General features: G+C 42.9%; 1 protein-coding gene across 1 annotated transcript in view; it reads left to right on the top strand.

Annotated features, from left to right (window-relative positions):
- Positions 1-12,095, top strand: part of LOC111234522 (E3 ubiquitin-protein ligase Jade-2-like) — a 119,544-nt gene that overhangs the window by 83,769 nt on the left and 23,680 nt on the right. The window contains exons 8-9 of the mRNA XM_022762668.1: positions 645-1,037; positions 2,478-2,642. Of these exons, the coding sequence (XP_022618389.1) occupies positions 645-1,037; positions 2,478-2,642 (558 nt within the window). The remainder of the gene's footprint in view (positions 1-644; positions 1,038-2,477; positions 2,643-12,095) is intronic.

The raw sequence follows: 12,095 nt of genomic DNA on the forward strand, positions 1-12,095 counted from the left end.
GTACAAGCACCAACCTGCATAGCACACACTTCAACACACACACACACACACACACACACACACACACACACACACACACACACACACACACACACACTTTTACAAATGCACAAATGCGCGTACTTGCACGCAGCGACAACAACACATAGCCACAAGGGCTCACACACACAAAATCACACCATGCCTGGAGGGACTCAGTGGGAGGCCGACTCTTAGTATGACCTGTAATGGATAGCACTGAGAGAGAGAGAGAGTGAGAGAGAGACACACACACACACACACACATCCCAAGTTACCGAAATGTCAGCATAAATGGAGGAACCTTGTTTGTTGTGACTTGGCTTGTCTCTCTGCTTTGCTGCACTCGTATTGGAGCCTTGATAACACAAGAAATGGACTGAAGATGACACTTTAAAACAAATAGTTGTGACAAAGTGTCTGAGAAATTTAAGAAATTGTGTGTTTGTGTGTGTGTGTGTGTGTTCCCTTCCGTTTCCTTCTCATCCCTCATCCCTTCTCTCTCCTATACCACCTTCTTCATCCCTTTTTTGCATCCTCATTCTTACTCGTCTCTCTTTCCCTTTCTCATATTCCCTCTTTTATTTTGTCTCTGTTGTTAACTGTATTTCCTCTCTGTCCTCCAGTGCTCCATGCCCTCCTGCATTGTGGCCTTCCATGTGACGTGCGCCTTCGACCACGGCCTGGAGATGAGGACCATCCTGGCCGAGAACGACGAGGTGCGCTTCAAGTCCTTCTGCCTGGAGCACAGCTGCACCGCCAGCAACAGCAGTGCAACCGCCAACAACACCTCCGCTTCCACCGGCGTGAGTAACGGCAACCATGCCGCCATTTCCACCACCAACGGAACACACGGCACACCCAGACCTGACTGGACCGCTGCTGGCGTCGGTTCTGAGCCCTGGCCAAACCAGCACCAACCGAACGGCAACAGTGACCTGGAGCAGAGGCCAGTATCGTATCCGGTTCCGGTGTCGGCGTCAGAGCGAGCTGAGCGGGACCAGCTGGAGAGAGAGAAAGTGAGCCAGAGGAAACAGAAGCTCCAGGAGCTGGAGGATGAGTTTTACCGACTGGTGGACCCAAGGGAGGTGGCCGAAAACCTGGGGCTGCCTGTCTCCCAGGTATGTTAAGCCAAATAACTGAAACACTGATTTATCACATGAAATGACAAGACATGATACTTTACACTAGTCATTCAGGTGTTCAGGTGTAAACAACTTACTCCTGCAGAAAGTTACTCGGGTATAAATAAAGCACAAGTATAAAGCACACACACACACACACACACACACACACACACACACACACACACACAGAGGGTCGACAGGTTGAGTGGGTGAAAAAAGCTTGCTGATGTGAAAGGTCAGAATAGCAACACTTGTCCGTTCTAGCTGGCAACAAGTATTCTGTTCAGTACAACAGAAACATCCAGCAGGTCAACTCAGAGCACACAGTTTATTGACCACTGAGGTGCATAGAAAGTTCAGTCTCTATCCACTAAGAACAAAGAGCTTGAAGCTTCTTGAGGTCGGCAACATTGAACATCTGAAGATGACTGATCTGACAAGACCTGATTTCTTTTTTGTTTGTGTGTGTGTGTGTGTGTGTGTGTGTGTGTGTGTGTGTAAACAGTATGAATCTGGATGAGGTACATGTGCATCTGGTTTTAAACAATAAAATACCAACCTGGAGCTTGACAGCATCACTAAACAGTGATCATTTCCTGACAAAATAATTTCAACAGAAGGGCCACACGGGACCGTTGTGTGTTCGATAATATCACTCGATCTAGTTGTCATGGAATTATAGATGTTCAAATTCACGTTGTTTCTGAGCACTTTCAGGACTTCTCTTCTATGTTGATATAGAACATAATAATATAGATACAGTACGTTATACATTATAGTAATAAAATGAAAGGAAATCAATTGCAATAAGATGATAATAAATAAAAACATCATTTACCTGCACAGTACTTTTTCTGATCTTTGCACAGTTAATGATATTTTAGTTGAGATGAAAAGTTTACCTTCCAAAAGTGATAAAAGTTTATACAGATGTGGTATTGATGAGTTGCATTTAGAGTGCTGGCTTCAGTGTATTAAACAAAGTGCTCCCTATTCACAGGTAAACTGTCTGATGAGTAGCAGATTTGTTTAGAACATGCTGCCAACTGCTCTCTGCTTTTTTCTCTGCTGACATGGTTGCTGCTGCAGGCGAGAGCTTTTTTTTTTTTTTTAACTATAAAGGCAGAAAAACCTGTTACCATGCTTTAATAGAATAATTACTGATATTTCACCTTATCATTTTTTTTATTTATTAAATACATAATGAAAAGCAACATGTGCAACATCTAATCCACACTGGATTAAGAGATTTCAGGCAAGATAATACAACGATGATGCTGTAATTAAAGATTTTATTTTTGTTAACGGGGAAATTTTTCTTTTTTCTTTAAGGTGGACTTTTTGTATCAGTTCTGGAAGTTGAAGAGGAAGGCCAACTTTAATCGACCTCTGGTGACCTTAAAGAGGGATGAGGTGGACAACCTGGCCCAGCAGGAGCAGGATGTCCTCTACAGACGCCTCAAACTCTTCACACACCTCCGACAAGACCTGGAGAGGGTGAGTAAGAGAGTCGTGTGTTTGTGTGTGTGTGTGTGTGTGTGTGTGTGTGTGTGTGTGTGTGTTTGGTGTGAAGCAAGTGAAAGTTGTTGCTTTATGCAGTGCAGTATTCAGACTGGAGGTCATTTTTTCATCGTGTGTATACCTGCGTGTCTGTGTGTGTGTTTGCGCATGCGGGTGCATACATGCCCAGTGCTCGACCCAACAAGTACTGCTCATATTTAAAGGGTAATTTACATATTCCAGAGTGTTAATTAAAGAGATCATTGACAGTATCATTTAAATTTGATTTTTGTTGTCATGAATATTAATGTTAAATGAATTAATAGCCGGAAGGATGAAGGCATAATGAAATGGCTGGATGATATAATGAATGATTGAATGATAGCCCAGTGTTGAAAATTAAAGTGGGAATCCACCCACATAAAATTCATTTGTATTTCCTCTGATCTGTATTCATTGTGACAGTTATTCAGTATATGTAAAAGCCAGTGGACACAGGGCATTCAGCCGACCTCAAGAATTTTATCGCACCTGTTTTCTTGATCGAATCACCAGGAGTGTTTTTGGTTCTTGTTTCTCTGGCTTTGGGACAGACAAACATCAAAGTTAGTTTCAGGTGACCCAGAGCACCTCGGGATGTGAAATGTTTCTTGTAGAAAAACGTAGGAGGTGAAGTGGATCAGCTAGAGTCTGAAAGACTCTGGGTATGTTTAGGGATACTACTGAGCCCCCCTGCTGAGCACCACTGTGTTGGAGTTTGTGCAACTGCGTGTCACGGAGAAGAAAGCTTTGATTTGGAGTCTGTGGTCGGGTCCCAGAGAGGGTGCTGCCAAGGGCCTCATTAGTTCTGTTAAAGGGACTTCAACCCTGGGGTCTTTGAAGGGAACAGCCCTCCTGATGTAAACCTGTTCTTTAATATAGGTTCAAGCATGGCATCTTTGTCAGTATTATCCATCAGAGGTCGTACTAGAAGGCAGCCTCCAACTGAGTCCCCCTCAGGCATGGTGTGATTTTGTGTGTGAGCAAGGTAGCGGAGTACCTTAGGCCATGGAGCAACGATTTGGTGTGTAGTTGTATCCTCAGATTTTAAGCTGTATGTCTCAGACACGTGGATGAGAAGAGCAGCAGAGTCGTCAGCTGGTCACCATCTTTGAATGAATGGTGTGGCTGTCACACGGGTGAATCTATATGTGCAGTTACAGTGAAGTGGTGAGACCCCAGTCTGTGAGGTCTTCAGCTCACACCTCCAGGAGAGTTTTTCTTGCATCTCAGCGGTGGTTACAGACATGAAATACAAGCGGGTCATGTTCAAAGCCTCCACTGTTAAACAGCTAGTTTTTTTTTAACTAGTGGCCAGGGCTGTGGTCACCTGTGCCTGATGGGGATGGGTTCCAGCTGGTAAACATTAGTGGTGAAGGAAGCTTTCAAGCTGAAGAAGGGTCTCCCCACCCCTCAGCTTTCAGGCTTGGTTAGGCCAGAAAAACTGTGGAAACAGCAGACAAGTACTGGCAGGCCGGAGGAACAGCAGCTTTTGTGGTCGTGGTAAGAAAAGTTCAGGGAGGCCATGGACAAGACATAGACATAGACCTGGGACAAAGAACACATCGAAGAACTCCTAAATCTGACTGACATTCCCTTTGTGGACAAATTAGAGTCGTAAAAGTTGGGAGAAAGCCTTGTTCATTTTTCTGGCGAAGCTGGCCAAAGTGACAGGGTGCAAAAGGTGGACGAAGATCCATGACGAGCTAGACAACGTCGGGCTGTCTTGGTTGACGCGACTCTTCATACTAGTAATTGTACTATAAATCTTTTTTTACTGCAAGATACAAACACCACCCATTGACTGGAGAAACTCAATGCCGCTTTACACAACAGTGTTGAAAAGTTACATGGGGGGAACAAAGAGCTTTGATTCGACTTGTAGTCTGTTTGCTTGACCTGCGATCAGCGAGAAAACTTTTATCATCACCTTAATCACCCACATCAGAATATCATCATCTACTAAATATTCACCCAGTGTCTCAGTCTAAACCTGAACTGTAGTAGCACAGCTTTGAGGTCAGTAAGAATGGTGATGTATTCCCCCGCTGCCTTCAGTATCATAGCTCGCACTTGGCAGCTGAATGCTAACCACTATGTAAATTTCCTTGCTCGGTTTCTTGGATTGGTTGTGCCCATGCCCATAACCTCACTCCAGGCTCATGTTCGCAGTGCTCTGATAGTTGATTGGCATTCACCACAGCAGTGCTCCCAAAACCTCTTTCTGACCCTGCAATCTACCCTACAGAATCTGAATGACAGCCCACAGCTAAAACATCTACTGCAACCTGAGTTTAGGGGGATACAGCTAACACGCGGCTAGGCTGCTGCATTGCTTCTTATGTTTGGACAAATGTTTTACATCATTACCACAATCTAAAAGACATGGTATCCTATAGTATATGCTTACTCTCTGATACTAAATCTACCAAAAAGAATCAGTGTTGAAAAAGTTTCCGCCGCAAACCCTCTAACAACCAGTTTAAATGTGTTTTCTTTCAGCAGACTGTAAGATACACCGAATAATCTGGTGTCCTAAATACTTTTTTCCTTCATTTCTTTGGCATGTGATTTGATACAGAGCAGTTGGCTCGCCTTGGTTCGGTTTAGCTTGGTTGATTTAATTTGGCTCACAGTAGGACAACTTTATAGCAATTAGGTGGTTGTATATCAACCAAATAACCCACTATCCCGTAACAAACCGAAAGAAAAAAAAATACAAACACGGTAAACAATTAGAGGATGTATTGTAATTGGTCATTGGTTTTCCCATTTAGCCTCAGCTGGTAAGACCAATTGAGTGGACTTAAAGAGTTCTGATCAGACCAACGGTTCAGCATGCGGTACTCAGCTTCCCACAGGGTTAATTTGGCTTTTAGAACTTGAAATGATTGAGTAAAAAAAAATCACTTCCCACAAAAGAAGGTAGTCACTCCTTAACTGTAGGTTTGTTTTAACAGTTTACAAGTGGCTGATCCGATTCATAATCTGAAATGAAAGATCAATGTATTATCACTCTGTGTGTGTGTCTGTGTGTGTGTGTGTGTGTGTGTGTGTGTGTGTTTTTTGTCCTTTCTATATATGTCGTTTTGTCTGGGGTCAGGCAAAAATAATGGAAAGAAGTAACTATATGCTGTAGGTGCACATTCGGTTGTGAGTTGTGCAGATCATTGTATCGTTCAATGTATAGTATTTTCTGTGGTGGATACATTGCTCTACAGGGGTGTTTGTTTCCTATAGACTTGTGTAACTGTAGCCATACCACAGTGGTCTCCAGTGGTCAGGTTTTATTGATTGTTGCAGGCCTTGCTAACCTCCCGACCAGTCAGTGTATCCGTGGACTCCATAACTCTTCTCCCTCCGGGCCACCCATTATTGATGTGTGTGTTGTAGAAGTGGACCGTACCACTTCAAGTCTCTATGGTTTACTCAGTTTATCTCATCAATAAAAGGTAAAACAATTGAAGACAGATGGAAGAAAATGAAAGTGTAAACATCTTATTTAGTGTTGTTTTGTCAATATGTTAAGCACCATAAAATCATCAGTTTTTTTACATCACTGATTGATAAGATACTTATTCATCCATCCATCAGACATTTCATATTTTGACTAAACCTGTGGGAATAACACATTTTCGATTCAATCGTCAGTCATATGTATACACAGCACTGAAGGATGAAGTTTAGAGTGGGGCACTAAAAACTGATAAACACTGTGGTAATAAGTAAAAGGCTAACGGTTAGCGATCTATCCCAGTGACCACATTAGTGGTCTTTAGCACTTAAGTGTGTGTTTATGCGTCTCCAGGTAGCAAGCAAGTGTCCGACGTCTGAAAAAAGCCAAGACACAGTATATGTAAAGCTCATTTAATGTACCCAGTGGATTATTCATGTGCAGACACCACACAACCATTGTAATCCGAACCGCCACAGATTGTTATTACTAAATACATAAAGTGTGTTTTTCGTAATGAGACTAAAATCGCGTATCGAACATTCCCAACACATATATTAACTGTTGGATGCTCAAGTTTCAATTATGTTGAGATATACAGTATGTTCCTCCCCTAATATTTTCTCTAACAGAAACTATTATATATAATATGATAACATGTATCTCCTATATACGGTGTTGCTATGTACACTTTTTTTCACGGCCATCTTGTTACTGTAGTGTTGTATGGTTGATCCAACACATTTGCTGATTATGTGGAAACGAAATAAAACCAGCAAAGCATCTGAGCTCGGTCTAGCCACATGTTTACGTGAGAGATGGGATGGCTTCATGAACCAAGTGTCACACTTGCAGTTGTAACGGCACTTGCGAAAGTGTTGCTCAGTACGCATATTATTTACAGCTTTTCTCAGTGCTGGAAAAAAAAAAAAAAAAGTGGTGAAGATGTGTTGAAAGGTCCTCTGTTGCTTGTGTTGTCCATTTGCATGTTGTTTTCTTCTCTCACCCACAAAATATCTCACACATCACCAGCTGGATTTTGTCCAAATGTGGAGGAATCGCGCGTCTCATAATTGTCTTGAGACGTTTTCAAAGCGACACTTATTAGCCTGAAAGCGTTGCTGCAGTCGCGGATGAAAACATGGCGACATTTGTTACTAATGGTTCCACAGTGAGACTGTGTCATCACTGGGTGACGCCGCCTTCACCATATTAGGAGGCAGTTTAGACTCGGGGGGGATGACAACAAGTTGTTGAATCTCGGGCTGCTTGAAAATCGAACAGCATTCCTCTTTAACATCGCTCGAAGGTCTGACAGAGAAAGGAAGATTGATTATGTTCGCTGCTGGCAGGTCTCCCATGAGGAGGATTGATCATCAATTGGTCACGTATCGGCCGAGCGAGTGTTGACAGCTCACCGCTACTGATGCTAGTGGCTGTCAATATACAAGCTCTCTTTCTCTTCATCTGTCTCCTTCACTTTCCTTCCCCCTGCGCTCCCCTCTTTCACATTTCCTTCTCTTTCTGCTTTTCTTTCTCACACACATAACAGATTTACCACCTGTAAGAAACAGAGAGCCTTATCGTTGCATGCTGACCCATATTTTCAACCCATATTCCTGTATTTGGGATCCATTCAGCGTTGTGAGCAAATGTTCTGCCTGTTTTTTGTTTCGTTTTTTCTTTTTTTCTTTTTTCTTTCTTCTTTTTTCTGTCTGGGTTCAAGCGTGAGGTCTTTTCCGTGGAGATGGATGTGCGTTGTATGTATGGCATTGTGTTTGTGTCGGAGTGGGTGTGTGTATCTGTGCACGAGAGAGTATTCCAATCATCTCTGATTTGCTGGCAAATTGAAAAATCCCCTCCATCCTTCCATCCCGTCATCCCTAGACCCCAACCCAATCAGACCCCACGACCAAACCCTCCAGCCTGCTGCTTTCATGGATAAATGTGTGTATGTGTGTGTGTGCATGTTGGTGGTGGTGGAAGATTCCAGGGGCTAATGTTGGGGAGGATTATCCCCCTCCTCTTCCTCTTTGAAGTGGTGCCCAATGGAACGAATTGCACCGTGCTGTCCCTAATGCACTGGTGAGCTTTCTCCATTTCTGTACTCCCCTCCCGAGTGCCGCCCCCAAACCCCCCCCCCCCTCCCCCTTCACCCACATCACTCATCCAATCGGCGTGCAACATGTCGAAACAATGTGTGGCACGGTGATTGGATAGTGTAAGTTAGCTGCTAAATATTGCTTCCTTTTCTTTTTTTTTTTTTTTGGGCTTGTGTGCTGTTTTTTGAATCAGGCTAAAGGTGGAGGTGTAGGTGTGTGTGTATAATGACAGTGATGGTGCTGGAGGCTGCTGGTGTCGAGGAGGTTGTCAGTGCAAATCCCTGCACCAGCTGAGGAAGTCAAAGACAGGAGTGCATTTTAAGCAACTGCTGCAACCCCGCGTGTAGTGATCTGTAGTTCACACATACTAGTTAAAATATTTTATCAGCCATTTAAATAACTAATGTGTAGCACTAAATATCTTAAGATGTGAGCCAGAAGATAAAATTGAACATAGGCATGTCTGTCATGTTAAAATCAAATAGAAACAAAAGAATCATGATATTTATCGTGCCTGTATTTCAGTGTTTAGTTTATCCTAGGTCCATTTAAGTGTTTTTATCTTCTATAGGTTTTATTTTTATTTTCCAGGTTTTGGAAAATGTTTGAGATGAGTTTTCTAGAGCAAAGAGGTCGGGGTTTTTAGCTGGAGAGGTCTGCAGAGGTCGAGGTGAGCAGGGAGGAGTGCTGGGGTTGGCTCAAAATAAGTTGGTGCCAGAGGAGGAGTGCAGGGTGGAGGCTCAGAGCTCTGCAAGCACAGAGGGAGGGGGGAGGGACTGGACTTTGAGAGTTTAAGGAAAAAGGGCTAAAGAATGGAGAAGAGGTGCTGGTGCCCAGGGAGGAGGTGGATGAATCAGGGGAAAATGCCAAGGCTCAGCATGAGACAGGAGACAGGGGAGAGCCGGGGCTGACGGAGGGAAAGCAGGTGTGAAAGAATCCCTTTTCCTTACTCATTTCCTCTTGTATGTTTTCACATCTATAATGACTCAAGTAAAACAATTGCAGTTAGTCTTTTCCCTCCTCTTAGTACATCGGTTACTCCAGCCAAGGCTGGCGAAGTGTCAAATGGCACAGTGTTGTTCTGTGCCCTGCCCTCTGCTCTCACTCGCTCTCTCACGGTAAAGACTTGGCAGCACACTCAGCGCAGCAGGTCAGCAGTCCCACACCCAGGAGGCCCTCCGAGCAGAACGGGACAAGTACACTTACGAAACAGTCCACTTAAGTAAGAGTATGTTTTATATCACATATGTTTAATATATCTTCTCTGGCTACTGAGCACTCACAAGCAAGGAGTGTAAGAAGGAGGGTAAGAGAAGATGAGAAGTAAGGGTAATTATAGGGAGAAGGAAAAAAAAAGAAAGAAAGAAAAAAAAAAAAAGATGTGACCTGAGAGTGAAAAAGCAGAGATTTGGAGGGAAGTTTTTGGACAGTCGTGCTGGAGAGAGTCAAACCTGCAGAGAGGGGCAACGGTGGCAACACCTCGAGCCCTTAGCTGCAGGTTTGGAATCAGCAGGGTGTTTGAGGACTGATATCTGTCAGGTAAACTCTGCCGGTACACTCTGTGCCGAGGCGAGGGGGAGGAAAAGCCCATCAGCTAGTTTTCCTTGGCTACAGGTTACGGTTTCACAGTTTGTTTTCTTTCCACTAACCCCCCTCGGTGCTCCATTCTGTTTGAACAAGAGCGGAGAGGAAGTTTCGAAGCAAAGTAAAGGATGAGAGGGAAATGTATGTATACACAAACTTGTAACCAGAAGTTTGCTGGCTTGGATTTACAGTGCGGCCAAAATCTGGGCAGGGAAAGGATAAAGAAACTTTCCGCGTCAGAAAAAGCTAAAGACAGAAAAAGTTATTTGGCAGATGACGCTTGCTTGTATCTTTATTATCTCAGACTGCCAACATCTATGGATTCCCTACAATTTTTGTGGTCTGTGTTGACTCACATCCACAATTCATGAATGCCAAGATCCACATAACCCACCAAAGAAAACGTCCAACGTCTCCAATTCCTTTTATTTTATTTTATTTTTTTTTCACAGAAGATTGTTGTTGGAAGGAACCACAAAGAACCATTGGACTCTTCTCCCGACTGTAATTTATTTTTCTTAAGTCATCTCTGTTCTGCGCAATTATCCAAAGAACACATTATTTAGTAAGTCATTTGTCAGTTTTTTATGTCTCTGACCCTTGTTCAGTTTACTTCTGGTTACATCTGATTTTCATTTACCCTCTGAAGTTTCAACTTTCAATACCATTGTCATAATTTTATTAAACTGCTTGTTGCTTTTATCATGTAGAAATCTTTGGACATGCCTCACAAGTGCGGATACTGGACTGACAAAAGTAGAAACAAAGCTGTTATTAAATTTCTGTGAAAATCATACAAAAAAGAAAATACTTTGAACGTCTATTATATTAAGTTTGACAAAACGTTGTGAACAACAGTGCATTATGCTAAATTTCAATACATTGTCAATACAAAATGATCAAGCAACAATTTAGTTCTTGAACACAAAAGTCCTTAACATGATCTCAGGATGCCTTCTTCTGAATTTAATACCTCAGATTTTCCTTAATTAACGACAAAATTTGTCTGGTCTCTTCCAGTTATTTTTTCTACGTATATTCCACCTTAATCTTCAAAGGGGAACTCCAGCATTGCATTTTCATAAAGCTCATAAAAGGGAGTTTAACAAACAAATAATAAAAACGGAAGCAGCAGAGGCTGAGGTATCCTGACTAAAGTCCCTAATATGGCTCAAAAGCCAAAAACCCTGGATCCTACGCTTCCCATAATGCAACTTAGTGGCATCTTTTCATTAGAACTTCTCTGCCTGGTTTATTCCCATGTCCCTCTGTCTCTACACCCCTAGTTTGTTATGCAGGTTTTCTCTTATTAAGTTATAGTCTCAAACTTGACAGAGTTCCTCCTGAGCCACAGAGGACGTTATACAACCATTTTCACTGGCTGAGTCATACTCCTCATGAATAGTAAACTGAATTTGATTTGTAAAATTGGTGGAATGCCCCAAACGTGAAGCTGAAATTGCAAAAATGGCCTCAGACACCACAGGGTTGATCTGATGTCAAGTGGCGTTAGAAAAGAGCCTCATCTACTATAAAATGCAGCTTTGCATTTCAGATGAGATTGTTTGCATGTTTGTTTGTACAGTATGAATGTACTGCATGACTTTTCCTTCTATCTGTGGCATCTCTCTTTTTCTAGCCAGCACAGTCAGTTCAGTTGAATAACGAAGAGAGACGGAGGAGGGAGAGAGTTGCGGGTGGTGAGGGGTATGTCATTTGACTCTCCCTTTTCAGGTCATTTCTTATCATTACATTCATCTGATTGTTGTCGAGGTAACTCCGTGCACCTCCTTGACATTCTTCCAGCACCTTCCCCTTCCATACCTCCAGCATGAAACCATCTCAAATGTTACATAATGTTCAGTAGGGTCAAAGGGCAGGGAGACAGAAAGAGCGACACACCGTCTCTAGTGCTGTGGCTGCTTGGTTACAAGATCCCTCTTTCTCTCTTACACAACAAACACACATATATACGAATACACAAACACATATATATGTACACACACACACACATATATATATATATATATATATATATATATATGATATGTACACACAGCACACATACAAACTCATTCATCGCCCACTTGCATACTGACAGAGGCATGCACCACTTACATACACACCCTCTTACACCTACACACTTATAAACACATAGCTGCGCGTGTGCGTGTGTATGTGTGTGTGTGTAAGGGGGGGGGGGTCTAGCTGCGGGCCAGACGGGCCAAGTCATGCAGCAGACAGACCCACCCTGTTGGATCAGCATCAACC

This window comes from Seriola dumerili, unplaced genomic scaffold, assembly GCF_002260705.1.
Source record: "Seriola dumerili isolate Sdu_G_001 unplaced genomic scaffold, Sdu_1.0 BDQW01000449.1, whole genome shotgun sequence".
Lineage (NCBI taxonomy): Eukaryota > Metazoa > Chordata > Actinopteri > Carangiformes > Carangidae > Seriola > Seriola dumerili.